The sequence below is a fragment of the Catharus ustulatus genome, chromosome 18 (genome assembly GCF_009819885.2).
Source record: "Catharus ustulatus isolate bCatUst1 chromosome 18, bCatUst1.pri.v2, whole genome shotgun sequence".
NCBI lineage: Eukaryota > Metazoa > Chordata > Aves > Passeriformes > Turdidae > Catharus > Catharus ustulatus.
In genome coordinates, this window is record NC_046238.1 from 1,539,295 (window position 1) to 1,562,910 (window position 23,616).

The 23,616-nt window shown below is 45.0% G+C and overlaps 1 protein-coding gene across 1 annotated transcript in view; it reads right to left on the minus strand.

The window, feature by feature from the left end:
• The window catches only part of TMEM132B (transmembrane protein 132B), a 213,749-nt gene that overhangs the window by 107,952 nt on the left and 82,181 nt on the right, over positions 1–23,616 (minus strand). The window contains exon 3 of the mRNA XM_033075772.1: positions 7,001–7,141. Coding sequence (XP_032931663.1) covers positions 7,001–7,141 — 141 coding nt within the window. The remainder of the gene's footprint in view (positions 1–7,000; positions 7,142–23,616) is intronic.

Here is a 23,616-nt window from a genome sequence, read left to right on the forward strand (position 1 = left end):
CATGTGATAAATAATGTGATTGTTAAATGTAATAATTGTTTGGTAAATTGAACATATTATTGTTTAATCCTCATAAGAATCATGAGAAGCGATGCAATCATAATATGAATCATGAGAAAGGATGTTTGGGGAGCTGATGGAAATCACAAGAATCCCTGCTTGGATAAGATCAATATGTACAATAGAATAATGTGGGTTTAATAATTATTATATAATTACATAATGAAAAGGGTCACAATCTCTGCCCCACTGTCCCTTCTCCACGGGTCATTGTGCAGAGAGAGGAGTGAATTCCAACAGGAATTAGACACAGAAACCCCTCCAAGGAGCTGTGAGAGAGGATTTCCACCTGGCAGAGAGGATTTCCACCCCAGGTCCCAGCTGGGAGTTTGCCCCATGGAACGTGCACAGGGCTCAGAGCTGTGCCACAAACTCTGCCAAAGGGAGCACAGAGAGGGAAGAAGCCCAGCTCTTGTTTTCAGTGCACACCCAAAGCTTTGAAAACAGAACCAAATGATGCATCTGTGCTCAGCTGATCACCCATTCCAGTCACACATATTTCCTTTAAATAAATATATGCACAAATCTTAACTGGCAGCAAATGTTACATCTTTCTTTTGGCTGATATTCCTGGTTCAAAGGGTATTCACAAGCATAGCAAAAGAAGTGAATTATTTTAAAACAGGAGGATGTATTTCCATGCCTGTAAATACATCAAATAACTGCTTTTCCTGGTTTAAAGATGCATTACAATTACAGTCTTATAAGTTAAGTTTGAACTCTGTAAACACCTCCTAAAATAGTAAAGAAATTGAACAATCATGTTAGAATCCTAATTTTTCATTCAAGTTTAAAGACAGAGGATGTCAAATGTTAGAGCTGAGCTGGACTGCATCAATTTTTTAAAAATATATAAATTTCCAGGTAACAGAATAAATACTTCTGAGGACACCTGAAAAAAAACCTGAAAAAGAAACCTTCTGAAGATATCACTCTTTCTACTTCTGCATGCTGAGTGCCCCTCATGCAGGTTTAATTTATGCTGTGATGGATATCCTGAGAGACAGAAGCTGTATTATAGACATGAAGATAAAATAATCCCTGGGTGAGAAGAGCCAGTTTGGTCTCAATAACTCTACTCAGCACTGCAGGTTAAATCGATTTTATTAACTTTGCTAGTTAGCATAAATATAAGCTCCCTGATTAAAATACTAGTTTGTCAAGGATCAGACTCTCCTTACCTGGTAATAATCCAATACAATTTAATGACAGCTCCTGAGGAAGGAAAATGATCTCTCAGTGTATTTATATTCCCTTTCAGAGCTGTTGCAACTCTCTGGCCTCAGTTTTTGTGCTGAACCAAAGGCTGGGTCACACCCAGGGTTTGTTCCTCAGCTTTCCAGCAAGGAGAGCACCCAGCACCCTGAAATTTGTTCTGTTCTGGAGCTTTTCAAATGAGACATGGAAACCCAGCTCCTGCTCAGCCCTGATCTGAAACAACCTAATCCTAAAAAATGCTAAATCAGTCTGGCAAAGCTCCTGAAATCCTGTTCCTCAGGACACAGCCCTGACTCATGGGGTACCTCAGCTTCCAGCTTGCTCCAGGCTCTCAGGGCATTTTTTGAAGCCTTCTTGCCCTGGTCCCACTGCAGGATAATTTGTGGCATGTTCCTGAAATGCTTCCAGAGAACTCTCAGGAGTAAAGGACAGGAGAATTGCAAGGCTCCATCCATCTTTTGGGAAAGCAGTGGAAAAAAAACCTGCATGGTCTTTACAAAGTGAGGTCTGTTTGCAGGAAACCACCAAGGACTCGTGTCTGGTAGACTCCCAAAATTTGGCTGTGTATTTCAAAGGCATTTTTTGCACTAATTGAGCTCTGACAGCACTGGGTAAGATCCCAGCTGTTGTGCACAGACAAGAGAAAAAGAGAAAACACCTGATTTCCAGCAGAGCCCACCAGCCCTGACTTCTTACCAGCTCTCAAAGCACAAATCCACACAGATCTTTTCCCAAGGAATGGAAGTGCTGGGTCCCAGCTGCAGCCCCAGAACAAAACTATTTGTGCTTGAAGGATAAACTGGTTTTTTGAGCCAAAAACACTGCTGCTTCAACTATCCCCACCAAAATGAGATTCTCAGAGTTCTGCCCCAAGGAGAGAGCTCGAGGGAGAAGAGATGCAGATGGCAAGAACCAATCTCCTCACTCCAAAAGGTCCTTTGAGATAGGAAAAGGGCAAAGCAAGGCTCCACACAGACCAGAAAAGATGTGGGCATATATACTGGTGTGGGTATATTTAAAATAAATCTCTTCTTTTTATGCTCTTTGTTCAACTGCATTATCAAAAAGAGGTTTTAAATACAAGCTTATGGGGCGACTAAAGAGGTGAATTTGTGAATGTATTCCTGACAAAACACACTCTGCAAGGCTTTAATCTATGAATTGTGACAACCTTGGACAAAATGGATTTTTAATAGAATATAATGTAAACTGCCTGAAACATTGTGATAAGGAAATTTTTTTAAGTAATGCACAAAAAAGGCAACGATGCACTCTGCATGAAAGGAGGAAAGGTCTTAATTTAAAGCATTTTAATGGACACTCAATTTGCGCAGGGAAATGTGAGAAAAGAAGATGAAAACCTCCACGAGAGCAGCAACACTGCAGAGGGGAGAGGGAGAAAGATTAGGAAAGTAAGCAAATTTGAAAATGCTCCAGCTGATAAGAGGGGCTGGAAGGGATGCAGGCAGGATTAGCACATGTCACAGCCCATGGGCACTGCTCTGCTCCTGGCTCTGGCTCCCAGGGGCTCTTATCAGAGCCCAGCACTGGCAAAGCTCAGCCCAAGAGCCAAGCAGAGCTGCCTGGGGTGGAGGGCAGCAGGAGGGCACGGGTCCCACAGGGGTTTATTGGTGTCCCCAGAGCTGTGCCAGGGCTGACAGGGCTTTCCATCCCCCACAGGACCTGAGGGAGGCTCAAACCCACCAAAGCTCACCCAGAAATAAGCTGAGCTCAGCCCAGAGGCTCAGCCCTGGCTCAGCCACTGCTCCTCCACCAGCTGGGAGAGTCAGCAGAAGTGAAATTCATTCCAAGGGAGAAAAAATCATCTCCCCCGAGGTGGATTCTGTGCACTGAGAACTGCTCTGCCACAACAGACACAAACTTTAATGAAGCTCCTTGGCTGCTAAAATGAGGAACATGTGAACCAGCCCTAGTGACAATTTTGTCATGTTGACCTGAATAGAAGCAAGGTCAGGTCTCCAATAGTTGAAATGAAACAGCAGAACTTATACAAAAACACTTGACATCCTTCAAAAGAAACAGGAGAGCTGCCATTATGACCAAAAAGACAAATTAAAGGAATGATCAAAGTTAAATATTTACTCTAAGCACTACAATATTTGCAAATCTGGAAGTGATCTTTCAGCACTTTCTATTTGCATACTTTAATTAATCCAAAAATATTAAACTAATCTCATAAAGGAAAGGGTCAAAGTATTAATTAACTTGAGATGCATTGCTTTTGTGCAATTTAACAGTTCAAGACAAAGCAAAACTCAGTTTTAATAAAAAACTAAGTTACTGTGACAGGTATAATTTCATGGATTAGTGAAACCACATACAAGGCAATAAGTTTCAGTGTTCAGGCTATTTTTTTTTTTTTTTTGGTCCAACTTTACGAACAGTTCCTTCATTTTGATTTCAGTAACATTAGATGACCTCAGTCTCCCTTTTAACCTCAGTATTTCACTTTCACACTGATGGCTTTGCACCTTGCTCCAAAGGGAGCAGAGGTCATGGCTGGGAGAGGGAAGAACCTGATGGGGATCACAGGGAGTAGACCCTGCCCAAGCAGACCTGCTGCCTCTTGGGACTACCTAAAAACAGAATTAGGGGAATAACAAGCAGTTCTATTTATTGAGGGCCTTCAGGTACATTTGGGGCAGACAAAGCTCCCCAGGGGTTACACCCAAAGTAGATCAATGGGTCACAGGTTTTCAACTTTTATAAGTTTGGGCCATGCACATATTGGGGTTTGATCTCCCAATTACAGCTTCAGCTAATGAAGGAATTTACCCCAAGTTTGCTCCCCCCAATCACTTTTGTTTCCATCTCTGGTGTCCTTGACTCCCAGAATTGTTGTGTCTGCCCAGAATGGGAGAGCAGCAGTGGCACTGTGTGTGGAGTTCAGAGTTACACACTAAAGAACTGCAGGATTACAGATAAATGGAAATGTAAAAGCTGCAATCCTAAGGGATCACACCCCCAAGAGCCCTGGAGCTGAGCCCTGCTGGAGCCACAGTGTCACCTCCCAGCTCAGGACAGGCACAAAGCTCCTGTGCCTGAGCTCCCAGCCCAGAGGGACTCCCTGGCCTCAGCAGGGAGCTGAGGACACCTTTTGGGACACCTTGCCAAGAGACAGCAGCTTGGAGACAAAGTGCCAAATGCAGGGGGCAGAGCTCTGAGTTATGAGCCCATGAAACCCCAGAAAATCACCATGGAACGTGGCTGCAAGTTCCTGCAGAATTATAACTACAAATGTGCTTAGGAAACAAGAGGGGTCTTCTCTCTCCTCCCCTTCTTCTGTTTTCTTTCGTTTTTTACCTATCTTCTCTAGTTTCATTTTTTCTTTTATTTCCTATCCTTTTTTTTTTAATCTTTAATTGGGGAACAAATGCATGGAACAGCTAATGAAGGGAAAGGCTTGTCTGGAACTCACACCATGAGGTTCTGCAGAGACTGTGAGAGGGGAATCACCTCCCCTGACTCCACAGATTCATCAGGAAAATGTCTGCATCCCACCCAATGTCTGCATCCCCCACTCTGTCTGCATCCCACTCTGCATCCCACTGTGTCTGCATCCCACCCAATGTCTGCATCCCTCAGTGTCTGCATCCCACCAATGTCTGCATCCCACCCAATGTCTGCATCCCACCAATGTCTGCATCCCACTGTGTCTGCATCCCACCAATGTCTGCATCCCACCCAATGTCTGCATCCCTCTGTGTCTGCATCCCACCCAATGTCTGCATCCCTCAATGTCTGCATCCCACTGTGTCTGCATCCCACCCAATGTCTGCATCCCACCCAATGTCTGCATCCCACTGTGTCTGCATCCCACTGTGTCTGCATCCCACTGTGTCTGCATCCCACCAATGTCTGCATCCCACCAATGTCTGCATCCCACTGTGTCTGCATCCCACTGTGTCTGCATCCCACTGTGTCTGCATCCCACCAATGTCTGCATCCCACCAATGTCTGCATCCCTCAATGTCTGCATCCCACCAATGTCTGCATCCCACTGTGTCTGCATCCCACCAATGTCTGCATCCCACCCAATGTCTGCATCCCACTGTGTCTGCATCCCACCCAATGTCTGCATCCCACTGTGTCTGTATCCCACCCAATGTCTGCATCCCACCCAATGTCTGCATCCCACCCAATGTCTGCATCCCACTGTGTCTGCATCCCACCCAATGTCTGCATCCCACTCAATGTCTGCATCCCACCAATGTCTGCATCCCACCAATGTCTGCATCCCACCAATGTCTGCATCCCATCCAATGTCTGCATCCCACCCAATGTCTGCATCCCACTGTGTCTGCATCCCACCCAATGTCTGCATCCCCCTCAGCCTCCTCCACTCTGCCTCTGGAGACACCCAGGCACTTTCCCCTCCTGGTGCACTCTCCTCAGCAGTGCCTGTTGCTAAAAAGTAATTAAATATCTTCGCATTAAATATTAAATATCTTTCCACATTAAATATTGTTCCCCTCAACACTTCTATGGCAGGTACCCAAGGCTGGATGGGATTCATTTGTTCCTCCAATACAGCTTCAAAAACTAAACAGAGTAGAAAGTCTCTTTGTACTCCAAACCTCTGACAATAACCTTCCTAGGTCTAAGCAATTACCAGCAACCATTTTCCTCCCTTACAGGAGTTTTCAGGAAAAAAAGATGGATGCAAAAGACCTGCAAATAAAAATTTTGACATAAAGAATTGTGACTCCCTAATTATTATACAATTTCTAGCTAGATTTATGCATGGTGTACTTTAGAGTAACTGCTGGATACTGGAGAGAAATTGCTTGTTTTGTAAAATCCATAATTCTGACTAACAATGTAAATCTCTCATTACTTTTGATCCAGTTGATGGGAGCATTCCAAGAGTTCAGAGACACTCTGAGGTGTTTGCAGCATTAATAAATAACAGTGAATGGCTGTTCCTTTCACAGCTTCCAGATAAAGAAGGTTGTATTGTTCTGTATTGCTTTCAATTGTTCCCCATATTTCTCTGTTTTAGTTCACTTTTTCTTTTGGCTCTTTGGCAACAGGAATTCTGCTGCCCTGATGGGTCATGAAAAGCAGATGTGAGCTAGGGCTGGGGTGCTGCCTTCAGTTTAATTCAATCATTTACTCCCAAAAGCTCAGAAGTGAAACAGAAGAGCAAAAAGCTCTCAGCTCAGATCACCTACAGCTTTTCTGTGGATGATACAATTCCCCCAAAACCATCTACCCTGGGCCTCTGGCATTTAATTTAATAGAGAAGGTCTCCCAGATAGCAAGGTTGAGCTGAACTCCTTAAGAATTTGGTCACTCTCCTATCAATTTGGAAGATAGTTGGCTAGAAATTAGTTTGTGTAATTGGTCAGTTCACCTTTGGAACTTTTGACTTAGATTGGATGCTGCCCTTTGTTAACTTGCTATTGGTTGTAGTTTCAATCCTGCTTGAACCTATAAATATGAGTGTCTGCCCTCTGTCTCTGGGGATCCTGCTCGACCTCCCTTCACATGAAATAAAATTCTTGTGGATTGTGTCGTGTAAAGGGCTCTGGTTGTTCTCATGTGAGCTGCTGAGAGTTTGCTGATTGATATCAGCACTCAGGTCCTGGTAAAACACCTACCAGAGACAGATAACAGCTGACCCTTTTGCAGGGAGGGATGCTGGAGGGATGGAATGGCTGCTGAGGGAGCTCCAGCAGAGCTGGGCAGCGGGGCTCACCTGTCCTGGGCGCCGGGGTCGTTGTGCACACAGGTGAGCGTGGCCGTGCTCCTGGCGCTGTCTGTCTCCTCCTGCACCCCCCACTGGTCAGCATCGCTCACCCTGATGTCCGAGATCTTCACTCCTGGGCCCGTCCTGATCCTGTGGGGGAACCACAAGCATTGCCTTAGCCACAATCTCCAGGTAGAGCCAGCGAGGGGAATGGGGGTGAAAGGAAATTCTCCCTCTCCCATCAATCACAGGCTGCAACCACTTTAAAAACATAAAACACATCCAATCATTTTAAAGAGGTATAAGTTTCATTATGTGCAAAGCCAGTCAACTTCAGCTTGAGCAATGTGGAGAGAATAAGAATGGTTTCTGCTTCTGTGGCACAGATGTGACGAAGCATAAATGGATTTAACTTGCTGTGTCTGTCCTGCAGTTTGGGATGGGGAATAAGAGCAATGTGATATAAAACACTTCCTCCTGCCTGCAAACTTTGGGGAGGGAGGTATCTTCTAATATTAGGGCCGTCTGCATGGAAAAAAAAATATGGGTTTCATAGCTCAAAGACCATAATGCAGAAAAGGAGTAAGTTATCCTAGACTGAGGGAGGAAAATAATTATGTCATTGCACCAGGATCTATCAAACTGCACATCACACTGCTGCTGCTGAAAATAATATGATGCTGACGTGGAAAACTTTGATTTCCTGAGCATGGCTAGAGTCTGAGAGCAGTGTGGTAGCTGGTAAATGTCACTGCTTTTTGGCTTAAAAAAAAATAAAACTTGCCAAAAATAAAAAGTCCATGCTCCAGCGAGGCTCAGCGTTAGGAACAGATTGCCAAGGAATAGGAAACAAATTGCTTTTAATAGCAGGAACTTCATTTGTGCAGCTTGACTCCTGAAACAAGCCTGGGATTACAACAGGAGTGCTGCAAATATGCCTGGAGAACAATTAGGCAGAGAGAAACTGCAGCAGCGCCACGCTCACCACTACTGTGACTTAATTAATTAAAAGCAAAGCCAAGAGGGACCTTTTAGTTCGATGGTGGAATGGAACAGCACTGCTGGGACCTGCAGCTTTATTTAACAGCCAATTGTGCTGGTTTGCCCCATGCCTCATGGCCACTTGGTGCTCATGTCACACCATTAAAAACTTCCTGGAAGCCCTGGCTGGGTCTGTGGGCTCGGATCAAAGTGAGTTCACCACTCCATGGGTGGTCTTTTCCCCTGAGGAGGAATTAATTCACCCTGCTTTTATCATATCCTCATTATTGCCTGTGAGGCTTTACTGACTTGGTGGGTTAAATCCACGCCTGGCATCACCAGTCTGATGAAAAATATTCTCTGTAACAGAATTTTCCTGGTTATTGATTCCCCCCTGCCCCTGCTGTGCCCCCCTCCCTCTCTGTGAGCTCAAAGTGAGCAGCGCTCGCTGCTCCCCAGCCCTTCCCCAGAAGTGTCTCAGAGTGCTGCATTTTAGGAAAAATTCCAGCCTAATCCCTTGCATTGCATCTGCTCTGGTGGGCTGAGACAAGATGTCATTTTGCATTTTTGGATATCAGTAGAGCCAGGAAGGTTGAAAGAAGGAAGAAACTACGTTCAGCTTCTCACTTAGGAAAAGTCAAGAAATTCAAATGCATCCAGCCTACATATGGGAGGTTTGAGCCTACTGTTCCTCAGATAAGTGATTCATAGCTTTAAATCTTCCCCCAAACTCCACAGGCACAAAAATCATTGTAAGTGTTGGGGACTGAGGCTTCAGAAAAGAGTAAGAAATTCCTCCCAGAGCTGACATGAGTGGGGAAAGGATGGTGAATGGCACGTGTGGGCCCTGCTCTGTGCCAGGCTTCAATTAGAACTTGGGTGGATCATTTAGTTTTCTTCTACCTCCCCTCCCCACGTATAAAATACTGGAAAGTGTTGCCCTGCCAACTCAGAGGGAGCTGTAAGGATAAATGGAATTGCCTGAGAAAAAAATCTAATGTCCTTTAAATTTGCCAGCTGACATAAATTCTTCCATCTCCGTGCATGAAACTGTGGGAAGGAGCTGCTGAAGTATTTCATTGGACCCAAGAAGGGTCCACTAAGATGACTTAACTACTTTTTTTATAAAGACAATTTTGAAATGAGAGGTCAAATAAGGAAAAGAGGAACAAAACATGACAGCCAATTGGAAATTTGGCAAAACCAACATTTCATTCCATGGAATTCTTGCTTTGGTCAGACAGAAAAGTGTCCTGTTAAAAGCTCACCTTTAAAACATTGCAGTGCCCATGGCATTTGAAAATGCAGCCAGCAGGGATGTGAGAGGGGAGCTGGGCAGAAACCCCCCTGCAGCAGGGGCTGTTGATTTGGGGTGGGAATGTGACCCCTCCAGCCCTGCCTGTGCTGCCCCTGTCCCTGTGAGATCTGCAGGGGATGCAGAGGAGCCAAACCTGCTCCAGAGTGAGCACAGCCCCCTCCTGCAGCCCCAGAGCCACAGAGAGGAGCTGCCATGCAGGTTTGGGACTCATCTGGCAGGACTTTCCCCTGGACAATGTGTCCCCCATTTACTGCAGAATACAAAGGTGATGGAGCAGCATTCCCACCCTGCCAACCTGGAGCACTGAAACTCTTTAAAAATGCAATCCCAGCCCAAAATGTGCATTTGATCCTGAGAATTGAGCCAGTCTAAACCTCTTCTCTCAGTTCTCACAGCACAAGGAAAGAAGGGATGAGGAATCAGCAGGGCTGGGAAGAAACTGAGAGGTGCAGGAGGGATTTAAGCACTGGGAACTTGGTGTGGGGAGTTCCACAATCAATTAAGTACAAAATCTGAAAGGTAAATCCTTGCTTGTCACACCCCTCCAGCCCCAATCCTGCCAGTGGGAGCTGGGAGGTAAAGTCTTGGCAAAAGGAACTTTAGAACAGAAATAGAAGGAAAAGATATTTAGGAAATAAAACAGAGATGTGCTCACAGCAGATGGGAAATGCTCAAAATGATGAGAAAAACGACTTTTTCAGAGCTATTTTAGAAATCCTCTTATCCCCTCCCCACTCCATTATGGGGGAAAGCATGATCTGAGCTAAATTCACTCCCAGTGACGTACTGATAATAACAGTTATGATAAATTTCATTTGTAACTTCCAACCATTTCTGTAGCCAGCCCTGCCACACGCATTTTTAGCCCAATTTAAAATAAAGCCATTATCCTTTCCCTACAGGAAATCCAAGCTGTACCCAGTTTAGTCAGCTTGCCCAAAATTCTCCTGTCTGTGCAGAGCCAGAAGGGGATTGATCCAAGCTGGACACCCCTCCCCATCTTTCAGACCAAACCAGAGCAGAGCTGAGCAATCCCAAACCCTCACAGAGCATTTACCACATTTGAAGAATTGCACAAACAGCAAGCAATTAGTTCTGAACAAGGTCCCTGGGGAGTTTCTAGTTAAAATACATGTGTTTTAGGATACATTAAACCAAGCATTAGAAATTAGAATCATCACTGAACTCAGACACAACATCTGGGGACTTTGGCTGTGGGTGAGATGGGCAGTGCCTGTGTAAAGGAAGGGATCCAAGGATTCCTGCCCAGCTGGAGGCAGGAGAGGGAGCTGCTGGGAGACAGCAGCAGGTGTGGGATTCACAATTCCCACGCCCAGAGCACTCCTGGCAGGTGGGAGGGAGGCACAGGCAGCCAGGAGTTCATCCCTGAGAGGGTGTGGGTGCAAAACCTCGTGGGGAATGCAGTTGGAGCAGAGTTGGAGCAGAGCAGCTCCCCCAGCAGAGCCCCCATCCCTCCCCTCTGCCCTCCTGAGCCTCCTGCACAAAATTCTTAATCCAAAAACACAAGGTGGTGTAAAGTCACCCAAAAAACACATGGCACAACCAGGAGTTCAGCCCACATCTGCCAAGGAGTGTTTTGGTATCTCCACCCTGCCCCAGGCAGTTCTGCTGGTATCAGCACTGATAACAGCCCCTGGCATTGCCCTTCCTGCTGCTGTGGGCTTGGGGAGTGAATCAGGAACCCTGCACTGCCTCACCTCTCGTGGAATTTACAGCAGCTCAAGGGATCAGCTCCTAAATCTTCACAGGCTAAGCAAGTGTTTATTTTTCAAAATATTTTCCTAAGAACTTTACTTCTTTGTTCTTTCATATTTTAAAAGACCTGTCACAGATTTATGTTCAAATTACTTCCCCATCAAATTCTCCTTAAAATAGCAGCACTGGGCCAGCTGTGTTTGCTTCTGCAATTCCATATTAATGTCACTATAAGCAAAGTCATTTTTCCAAGCACATAAAATATACTTCAAAATACACAGAGATCCTGCAAAGACCCGAGCTCTCTCTGAAAGGTCACTAGAATAGGAACACAAAGAATATTCTGCTTTATAGCAAAGTGAAACAAGCAGCCTACACACCCCCATGGAGAGGGGTAAGTAAAGGGTGAGCAGATGGCAATTTGGACACAGCAACTGTGAGGAAAGCTAAAGGAAACCCCAGGTGAAAGGGTTTGGATGAAAATACCAGCAGGACAAAAGCTCAGCCTGGCCCTGGGAAAAGCCAGTGCCAGGAGGGGCTGCCAGTGAAACAGTGGTGGGACAAAACCCCCAGGTTGGCCCTTGGGGTTAAAGGCAGCAACTTCCACAACCAGCTGGAGTGTTACTTGGATTTGACCTCTGAATTTCATCCATGCTAAAACTGCTGCAGTGACTGACCCCTCAGTGCAGAACTGCCTCAAAAGTGTTCCCAAAACAAGACCTGGCAGTGCTGGGCATGTGCCCCAAACACATCCCCATTGTAGATCAGAGCTGTGCCAGCCCCACTCAGGGTCAGAGCTGTGCCAACCCCAGTGCAGGGTCACAGCTGTGCCAGCCCCACTGCAGCTGTGCCATCCCCACTGCAGGGTCACAGCTGTGCCAGCCCCACTGCAGGGTCAGAGCTGTGCCAGTCCCATTGTAGATCAGAGCTGTGCCAGCCCCACTGCAGGGTCACAGCTGTGCCATCCCCATTGCAGCTGTGCCATCCCTACTGCAGGGTCACAGCTGTGCCATCCCTACTGCAGAGTCACAGCTGTGCCAGCCCCACTGCAGGGTCAGAGCTGTGCCAGCCCCATTGTAGATCAGAGCTGTGCCAGCCCCAGTGCAGGGTCACAGCTGTGCCAGCCCCACTGCAGATCAGAGCTGTGCCAGCCCCACTGCAGGGTCACAGCTGTGCCATCCCCATTGCAGCTGTGCCAGCACCACTGCAGGGTCACAGCTGTGCCAGCCCCATTGTAGATCAGAGCTGTGCCAGTCCCATTGTAGATCAGAGCTGTGCCAGCCCCACTGCAAATCAGAGCTGTGCCAGCCCCAGTGCAGGATCAGAGCTGTGCCAATCCCACTGCAGGGTCACAGCTGTGCCAGCCCCATTGCAGGGTCAGAGCTGTGCCAGTCCCATTGTAGATCAGAGCTGTGCCAGTCCCATTGTAGATCAGAGCTGTGCCAGCCCCATTGCAGGGTCACAGCTGTGCCATCCCCACTCAGGGTCACAGCTGTGCCATCCCCACTCAGGGTCACAGCTGTGCCATCCCCATTGCAGATCAGAGCTGTGCCAGCCCCAGTGCCCTTCCTGTGCCTCCCCACCTGAGCATCTCCCACCTTTACACCCCAGATGTGCCTTTCCCTCCCTGTGGCACACCTCACCCCCTCCCTGTGGCACACCTCACTCCCTGTGGCACACCTCACTCCCTCCCTGCACCAGTTATTTTTAAACCACCTTTTGTAGCTGCTGTGCTTAACCCTGCCAAGCTTTTGGGGCTGCAGCTTGTCTGAGAGCAGCTCTTACTGTCACACATCAGAAAATCTCAGTCCAGCACATACCCAAGGAGGAAAGGCAGCAAATACCCAAGCTCTGGGTTGGACACAGCACAGCAAACAGGTTCAGGGACCAGCACAGGGCAAATCTGCTCAGCAGCAGTGGTGGCTGACAGGAAAAAACCCAATGAGTGAGAGAACAGAAAACCCTTTGAAATCATGGAGAGGATCAATGCTGAAGATTTAGTGATACAATTACCACTCTTCTACCCAAAAGGTGAAGCTATCAACCTCTTCTTTTTTTTTTTTTTCCAGCCCATCAAATGTTTCAAATTATGTAAAACATCCAGCTCACTAGCATATTGGATTTTGAATAATGAAAAGAGTAAACAGGATTTTAATTTGGATTCTGACAGTAAGGCGCTTTCCATGTGATAAATTAACTATTAGGGAAGACAAATTAACACAACCACCCCTTGAGTATGATGGCTTATGATTTTGAGGAAGCTTTTACAGAAGCATGATAAAAATAAGGCAGGATGAAAAACAGGATATGATGATGGAGGGAGTATTTTACCAAAAATTCTTCCTCCTTCTTTTCTCCAAACTGTGCATGTAACTTCTATTAAAAAAAAAAAAAAAAAATGCAGGAGCTTCTCTCTAGACCCCCTTTTTCCTAAGAATGTCTCAGCATTTTAGGAGAGTTCCTCAGCTGCTCTGGATGACCAGATTGATGAATTTTAAAGTGCTTGTTAAACACTGAGATGTTAAATTTGACATCTGTGAAGCAAGGTCAGAAGAAGAGGTGTCACCCCTCCTTAGGAGCTTTTTGAAAGGGAAGGTGTCTGAGAAACATTTTCTAGGCATAAGACTATGCTCATAAAATCAGCCAAGAGGATGTGTTCAGCTTCAAAGCAGTCAAGCATCATGTTATATTTCCATATCCAAAGGAAAACTCCCAAGTTTTGTCATTTTTTTAAAGGAGAGAAGACATTTTAAGATTTCACCTTCACATTTCAGCAGAAACTCCATTTTTCAATCTGCTCTCTCTCCCAGGTAAGCAAGTATAGCTTAGAAAAACAGCAGAAAGGCATCCTAATTGGCTTGAAATTAAAGCTATTAATTTTTATTCTTATTTATTCCTGTCACAAAGCAGCCCTGTTTGATATGGATTTCCAACACTGCTATGGAAACCTGCGAGGTTCTGAGGGTTTTATGTAACACGAGATGAAAACGCCGTCTCCCACAGTGAGGACTGCTTTCTTTGAAATATGTCAACACTGGAATTTTGTCCCTCTGGGAGAAAAAGGGTTGCCAGGCACTGAGACAGGAGACATCAGGTCCAAATCTATTGACTCAAGACATGCTATTAACCATTTAACTCTCTGGGCAACTTCAAAATAAGGATGTTTACTCACCTTTGCTTGGAAATTCATGCAAGGAGAAAAAATTCCCACTATTTCTATGGAGACACCATGTACTGGCATGCCTAAAAATTGTACAGATGCTGAATTTCAATATATTCCTGTGATTTTCCAGTGGTACTTCAAACTGCAGGTCAAGAAGTTCTCTAAAAATTATTAGCATTTTCTTAATAGTGCTAAAAGTCACAATTTATTGGAGTCCACCTGAAAAGATTGCTGTGCCTTTGACATACAAATGGCTTTAATCAAAATATAAGCAAGTGTGGGTGAAAGCCCCTGAGTGCTCAGGAGCTGGTGCCAGCAGTGGGACAGGGCTGATGTTTGGGTTGCCAACCCTGGCACCCTGCTAGCCCAGCTCCAGAGAATCCTGCTGACATGGAAGGGGAGCAGATCCTCTGTCCTGCCTGGAGGGCAGGAAAAATTGCCCAGAATTTGCAAATAAATACCCAGTTCCTAGATCTCATTGGACACTTTACACACTCAAAGCATCCAACATGAATTAACCATTCCTGCTGTAAATCAGATTTTTTTCCCAAGCCTAAATGATGCTTGTAGTACAAACAGCTCCTCACATCCTTCCCCTGAGGGTGCACAAGCCTGCCCTGGAAGAGCAGAGATGTTTTCCTTTCCCCAGTGTGTCTGAGGAGCTCACTGAGCTGTGCTCTGTGGATTTGATGTGTGGATTGTTATTCCAAGAGCTGGGAGTGCCCCCAGACATCTCCAGGACTGAACTCTGTGCCCTCTCCCCTGCAACACAACAATTTGTGCTAAATTGCTAATTTGTGCTTCTCTGCAGAGAGGTGAAAAGCTGGAGTGGTTTTCTGTAGCACAGCTACAGAACAAAAATCAAAGCCCCTTCATTCTCTTCAACCTTTCTCTGAAAGATCTGAAATGCTCAGACCATGTCCTTTACCTTGAACCAATGCAATGCTCCAAGAAATGAAACTTTCCTTAAAACCTAGAAGTTTAAAGGGAGAATATGCATTACCAGCCTGAAGGAGTTCACAGGATTTGAACTTGGAATTCTTGCAATCATGCAGAAGCACAGCTTTGGAAACCATAATGAAAAAATCAAAGTAAGGCAGAAGTTTCCTCCTGCAAAGACAAAGCTGCTTACAGGTTTCTTTTTATTGAAAGGTTCCTTTCAGAAATCAGCACTGCAAAAACATTTGCAGCCTGAACAGAGTTCAGGCCTCCTGGGAGACAAAGAATTGTTATAAAAGGGTCATTTTTCTGTCTCTATAAATTTAAAAAAAAAAAAAAAAAAGCTCTGAAGGTCACAGATTCTGGAAGCAACTGAACAACAACAAAATAAAAACTTTCCATCCCTCTCCTTGCAAAAGGAGATAACGAGCTCCATGGCATTGCCCTGGTCAACACTGGGTTTACAGCATTTAAAATGCTCCATCACTGCAGCTGAATTTGCTCTGGAGTCTCAGACATTTCCTTTTGAAAGTTTATGAAATACAATAATATCTTATTATAATTTATTCTCTTTTACCAGACATCAACAGATACAACTTAGGGCCAAAAGAACCTTCCTGGGCTGCCCTGAGCTGCACCAGCAGAAAAATAAATTAAAAATAATCATTCCAAAGAGCAGATCTTTGAAAACTGTATACACTTCTAATTCCACTGAACTCATCCCAAGCCTTGGCACATGCAGCAGTTGTTGAACAGCATGGAGTGGTTTTGGAGGGATCTCTCCTTGCTCACACTCTCAATTGAAAAGCAGCACAGGACAGGTTCCCCAGGACCTCCACCAGGCTGTGGCAAGGAGACTCTGACCTGAGCACAAGGGATGGAGTTAGAGGGAAGTGAAAAAAAAAACAACAACACAGCAATGAAAATCCTCCCAGAATTAAAAAGGCCACAAGAACTTTGCCTGAACTAGTAGTTGTTGTTTTTATTGGAGTATTTTATGGGGTTTTATGTTGTTTAATCGAAGAAAGAAAATGGATGCCATAAAATATGCAGAGCTAACTGGGGCTGCAGAGTACATAGCTGAATATTGCTAGTAATGCCATTTCCCCTTCACTGTCAAAAAATAAAAATATCCTTCTTTATTTCCCTGTCACATGGAACAGCAGTCCTCTCACGCTTGCCAATCAATCATCCTGGAGTGCACCTTTACCTTGAGCAGAATGTGCTAGGACGGTGAATAAGGAAACCTCAGGAAATAATCTCCCTTTCCACAAGATAGAATTCAATTTCCAGCATAGCTCAGGCCAGTACTTTTCTTGAAAAGGTGGCACCATATATTACAGCAGAAAAGCATTTTTCTGCTGGTAGTGAAAACTTTAGTGAGCATTATGATTATGTGGTTTGTACTCCAGGCACCAATGACCACTGAGCAGGCTAATAACGAGCCAGTTCTGATGAGAACAGCCCTCCAGCTGGGATAAAACATCAAAGACTTTTTTCACCCTGCCTTTTTCTCCTCCATTCTCCTTTCTTCACTATAAGATTTTTTTTTTCCCTAACCTGCAGACAATTTTCCAGGATCAGGAGTCAGCCCTTCACTGTGGTGCTCAGGTAGCCCTTTGGCCACAGTGCCAGCAGCTTTTATCTTTGCCAGCCCAGTTTGGTTCCTTCAGGTGCTGCCTCTCAGGAGCTTCTTGAACACTCTGCAGGTTCACTGAGCCTCCACCAATGACTCTGAATGCCCCTTTGGAACTGGCAGGGATTTTGCAAGTCCCAGGCTTTGCCTCCAGTCTGAGCCCAGCTGTGCAGAGAGGCTGCAATAAATTCCATAACCCACTGCAATAAATTCCAGGGAAAGCCCCACAGATGGATGGTGCCAAGCCCTGTCTGCCTGGATCTGCCTGCAATGTTTCCAGCTGTGAACATGAACAGACAGTTTTTTGCCTCTGGATGCCCTGAAGCTCCAAGTCCCAGCTTTTGCTCTTCAGATCTGGCCAAAATCTCATTCTGCAAGCTGATGCCTGACAGACAGAGCCCAGCAGCCCAGAGCCAAAGATGGGCAAAGAGTTCAGGAGGATTCAGCCCTCCAAAGTGTGTTGCTGACAGTGCTGTCACAGCTCAGAAAGCTCATCCAGCCTTGCCAAGCTGTCAGGAAAATTTACCAGCCACCACCCAGAAATTACTTGCCATTTACCAGAGTGATTGATGGTAATGCAAGAAACTTATGGCATTTTACTTGCCTGTCAAATGAAATTACTCACCCTGGACCAGCAGGACTGGGGAAGGATTCTTTAATCCTTAGAGCAATTTTTAAATTAAACTCTGGTGTTCACAGGGCTGAAGATCAGTCAGAGACAGCAGCTGGCTCCAGGATGGATTCCAGCATGATCCAGCATGGACAGGCAGGTCTGGCACAGCAGGAAGCAGGGTGACAGGCAGCTGCACACGGGGCTTCTGACTTCTTTTTACATTTGCAGATTTCAGGAGGCCAAATCCATTTCCAGATCATTAATCTCTAACAAAGACCTAAGTCCTGGCACTGTGCATGTAATAAAAAGTTGGGGACACAACAGGACAAAGAGGCCAGAACCAAAAATGAGGCTTCAGTGGCAGAGCAATGAGCTCCCATTTGTGTCTGTGCTCAGAAGAGTATTCCAGGATTAGGGATTCATTCACTTCCTGAACCAGCAGAGGGATGAGACCATTCCCTCTGTAGCTTTCCCTTTCCTTCCTAACACCATCCCAAAACCTCCTTTATCTTTTAGCATGTTTCCTTCACCATTGCCACCAGGACTTCTCTGTTTTGGTTCCACCTGCAGACTCAGCACTGCCCTGCAGGACCTGATCCTCCAGCACAGCTCAGTCCAGCAGCCTTGGCAAAGGAGCTGCTGCTCTACTTTGGGGCAAACAACATTCATTCAGGAGACTGCCAAGGGGGAAGGACTGAAAAAAGGTGCTTTGAGAATTCCTGTAAGAATTTACAAGCAGAAGCAGAGGTGGCTCCAACATTCAGCATTGCCCTGGAGAACTTCTGCAGGACAAAAAGCAAAGCCCAACTTTTGAGGATATGAACGAGCCACTCTCACAGCTTTGATTTTAGATGGTCTGTTTTCTTGACCAGTCTTTTTCATTCAAGCTTCTTACACATCCTCAGACACCAGATGAAAAACCCTCTCTGCCTAAGGTCACAATCAAAAAAGGAGGAGGAGGAACAATTCATGTTTGATGAAGACTACACAGGCCTAGCTAGGTGCTAGATACCAAGGAACCTCTTAAACTTTCAGCAAACACTGTGTTTGCAGTAACACTCCAAAACCAGGCTTTCCCACTGAAGGGGGTTGTGGGGCACCTCCAAATCTAGCCTCAATCCATTATAGACATTCAGTGATTTTCACAGAAAAACTCTCCCAGTGAGACATTCCATCCAACTGAGCATCAAGCACTTCCCATTCCTGTTCTGCTTTCCCAATTCTACTAGTCCCTAACCAGGGTTCTGTTAGTCATGAATTCTTGATTAATGAGCCTTGTTTAGAGGATGTGAATGCTGAAATGGCTCTGCTACACAGGCTCTAAGCACAGAAAGACAATCTAATTCAGCGAGGGAATCTGCTGTGCTTGGGGGGGATTCCAAAGCTTCCATAAAGGCAATCAGCTGGTAAGTCGTGCTAACAAGGGGCAGCACGCTGTGCTCTCAGCTCCGTGGTGCCGTGTGATGCTCTCACAGCTTGGCATCTGGGGGCAAAACCATCTTGATGTGTTAAGGATGTTTAACATCTGCTTGTAAATCTGGGGCCGGTCAGAAAGCGGCTGTGAGAGGAGCGAGGACGATGCCAGCGTGGTTTTACACCAGAATCCTTAACTAGGAGGAGCAGGAGCACACACACATCTCCTGAGCTGCTGCAGCAAGGACCAATAACCCAGGGCTAAACTAATTATGGCTTGTTATGCTTGAGCAGGAAAACAGCAGCAGCTCCTCTCCTGCTCCAAGGGGATGTGTAAAACAAGTGTCTGCCTGGCTCTTCCTCCCTGTGCCTGCGAGGGAGAATTGTCCCTGGGGAGTCTCCAGCTCCCAGGGTGTCCAGAGGAGCAGATTTCCTCTCAGCTGGGGACAGGCAGGACAGCTCTGCTCTCCATTGGTGGCAGGGCTGGACAGGGCCCTCAGCAGGCCAGCCCTCTTGTTGATCCTAATATAAAAATGTATTTCTCAGGACATGAAAAATCTGATATAGCAGTGCAAAACAAAAATATAGTGTTTTTCATTAAATAATATCACTCATCCCATACCCATGAATATCCATAACAATTTGGGGGGTGGAGGGAGGGGACCTTAATTGTACTTGGAATGGTTTCTAAAATGCACCAAGATGGAAGAAATGTTCCTTGTTCTCCTCCAGCAGGCACTGACGTGTTTGAGGAGCCCAGTCCTGGAGACCAGGGCATTCATTCCTGAAGACAAACCTCTTCCCCCTGAGCTCCTCCCCAGCTCTTCTCACAAAATGACCTTTTCTGATCTTAAAACATCTTGAAAGAGACAGAAAGATTAATTATGCTCCTCCCCACTTCATCTCCAGGGAACATCTGAGTGGTTTCTACAGCTGCAGAACCTTTGTGTCCACGGTGCTTTTGACTGCACTGCTGAGATATTCAAAGACCAAAGGGGAAGACACATTCACTGAGTATGGAATGGAGGTGGGGAGGGAGGGAGGCTTAAAATAATCTTCTACTTAAGTTAGAGACAGCTGGAGAAGATTTATTCATAAATCAAGCTCTCCCCTTTCAAAAAGTCACCGACAAAGATCCATGGGATGAAGAAGCAAAAGCAAAGCAATCTGCCCTGTATCTTTATGGACAATTTTGCACCTACAAGTCACAATTGTTTTCCAATTGCAGCTTTAGCACCGAGTTGGAGCTCACCTTTCAGAGCAGCTTCTGCATGGGTGATGTTTGTTGATGCCTGCCTGATTGTGGTTGTGATTTTTTTCCTCCAGCAATCATTGTCACTGGGTCAGAATTTACCCTAGAGCCAAGTGCTGAGGCATTAAGGGACAGTGTCTTCCCAGTCACTGCTGGTACAAATTATTCTCAATTACCAATGTCAATAACTTGTGGGCATTAAAAGTGAAGACAGTGTGTTATGGGCTGAGATTGCTTCCTAATCTGATATCTGGGCTATAAATGATCTGATGAGGAGCTCAAATTACAAGGGCACCATTCAGAAAATCACTGAATAAAGGGCTGACATCTTTTTATTTTCAGTGAGTTGAGAGCACCCCATCCTGCCTTCCTGACTTGAATCTTCACTGTCAAGACATCGTCCTCAATTCACTCCAGGCACAACTATTCTCAGTTTTAACACTCTGCCCACCAGACTAGCAGTGGGTTTCAAAAGTGGGTCTGCAAGCTGCAATCTCAAGCTCATCTACCAGAAATACCAATATTATCCATCTTTTCTGCTTTTTGGAACAGTGAAACCTCAGAAGTTATCATTACATTCAAGTTTTGGCTTAGTCCTGGGAACATTTTATCTTATTTTCACTTGGGGAACACCTTTCTTCACTGAAAATTCCTGCAGTTAAGATCTCTCTGCAGCTTTATGTGAAATTAAGTAGCCAATGTCATACACATGGTGCTGCAAAGACTAAATCTTGGTATTAAGCACACTCAGGGTTTAATTTCCCTGCACGCAGCAGGTGAGATGGGGAAAGGCTGGATCTGGAGAATGTAATAAGCAGTCACAGGTGAGCATAAAATATAAATGCAAAATGCATTTCCTCATATTTATTGCATTTTTTACATCTAAATCAGGCAGATTTCATTCCACAGATTGAGACTGATCTGAAGTAATTTAGTGGGAGGCTGGTAGTTGAAACACATAATCACATTTCTAGAACAATGTAATTACATTGAATTTAATGTGATTCCCTGCCACAGGTTTAAAAGTGCAGCCTCCTCCACATTCTCAATTTATGCTGAACATGACACTTGATGTAAGACTACTTTTCCCTAGCCAGGCAGGGCATTGCATAAGGGGAGGAAATATTCTGAGACCCCCTGAATTCCCCAGGACCACCAGACAAAGATGCCAGTCATGAAGTACCAGGAACTCAAATGTAAAATTCCTGGGCAGATGCTGTTTCAGCAGATGACCATTGATTTTAGATTTTATTTTCATTAAATGTTTCACAAGGAACAATTATGCCCACCTTAAGAACTCGTGCACGAGTCAGCTCTGCTCTGTGGAGCAAAGAAATTTGATTGGAAATTTATAGCAGAGGAGTTTTGAGGATTTTGTGGGTTGTAGATGTTTCAGAGAGTGTTATGATAAAGATTTTTTATAAAGAGCTGGCTAATAAATGGATAGGGCAGGTCATACCCATTAAGAATTGCTAGGAAATACTGGGGGAAAAACTAATTGCAAGCTGAATGCAGACCAAGAGCTTGAATACTAAAATAAACACAAGGACAAAGGGCTGGGAATGCATCAAAGCTGGGAATAAAACAGCACAGTCATTGGTGTTTATTTAACTCCTACAAATTAGTTACAAGTTGATCTAGAGAAAGTGTGCAAGGCAATGCATCAGGAGAGCCCTGCTGCCAAAGCACTGCATGAACAGGAGGGTTACTCTAAAAAATAAATAACACTGAGTTACAGCTGATCAGATGAAATTCTGCCTACCCTGAGACAACTCAAGTAATCTCTTCGCAGAATAATTCCAAAGTTGCACAAATGGAGGCATATTTACAAGCAATTTGCAAACAGAAAGAAAAATGAATAAATTGATCAAAAATGCTATTTACTGCTGGCAGTTCATTTGACTTCCTGCAGAATGCTTCAACATTTGTATTCCTTCATTGCAATAAATAAGTATTGAAATATAATGGATAATGAAGCAGATTCTAAAAGGCAAAGTGCACAGGATTTTTTTTTTTCCCAAGACCAGTATAAATTCAATGAAATAAAAGTTGAAAAGTGGGGTTTAAAGCTGGAGACTTTTATGAAAAGTAAACAAACAATGGATTTAAAGCAGTTTAATTAGTGATGAATCACAACATTATGGAAATGGCATTGGAGAGCTCCAAATGCATTATCCACTGTGGAAGAGGAGGGAGAACAAGGGAGAAAAAATCCCCCAAAAGGAGACAACCCTGGGCCCAACTCAGCTCAACCACCCTCTAGTGATGTCACAAAATCAGCTCCATTTAGGTTATAAAGCCAAATTTTAGGATTACTCCAAGCATGGAAGTTTTCTTTGGCTCACACAAGAAAAATCTCAAAGTGTGCAGGTTTGGAACAAAGCAAGGAGAGCCCTCAATATCTTTGAGTGTCCCAACAGCTGCAGCCCTTCCAGAATCCAACACCTGCAGCAGGATTTCTTCAAAGAGTGAATGCATTTGCTGGAATTAATTTTGGGCTGCAGCTTCTTCAGAGGTGCCCATTTCTACATCAGGCAGATTAGCAGCTTCCAGTCGTAATCAAAACCCAAAACGTGCAGAGCAGATTTCCCCTTTGTTCACTGGAAAGCTGCTTTGCTCAAGGTGACTCAAGACAAGAGGCAGTTTGTTTAAACAATAGAGATTTCCAGAGGTCTCCCTTTTCATCCCTGATCACTTCCTGCAGCTCAGGAAGAGAATTCTGCAGAGGTACAAGGCAGTCAGAACCCTCACTAATGCCAATCATGCAGCTGCAAACCAGAACCAACCACACAAACACTTGGATTCAAACTTGATCAAAAATGGTGAGAAATGAGAAACAGTTTGGCTACAGCAGGATTGCCACTACAGTAACTGGGAGGTCAACCCAACTGTTCAAAACTTCCATCATGGAGCAAAAGGAATGCAAATCTCTGCTTACCCCATCACCACTCCAACAGTTACATATTCAGATTTCTTTCTGGAATAAGTGCAAATTTGCTTTGATTCTATGACATTTCATCACTTAATACATTTATAGCATGTCAAGGGAAAACTTGACTGAATTCACAATGCTGTGCTGATTGAGTTCCTAATAGGAACAGCTGTCAGAAGGACTTGTAAGGAGAAATTTCAAAATCACATTTCCTAGTTGGCAGAGGACTTTCTGCACTTGCTGCACCTATGTACAGAACTTTCTGGGACTCAGAGATGGACAGCCCCTCTTTTTCCAGTTTCCATCAGCCCATGGCATGGCAGCTGCTGCAGCCACCCAGTGCCTGCACAAAACTTTTTCTCCAGAGTTCTGAGTTTCACAGGTGTGGAGTCAGAAAAAGCTTTGCTGGAGACTCATGAACAAGCTGTGGGAGAAGAATGAGAGACCAATTGAGGGGAACCCACAGAAGGTCCCCCAAATTCAAATACCAGAGCTCAGGTGTGAGCAGAGAACACAGAGCTGGAGGTCAGCATCTACCTCAGCTGAAAAAGGGAAAGATGACAGAAAACCAACTCAATTCAAGTCTGAGCCCATGGCCAGTGCCCCTCAGAGCTTCCTGCCCCTCAATCTCTACCTAGGAATGGAAAAACATCTGGGGAGTT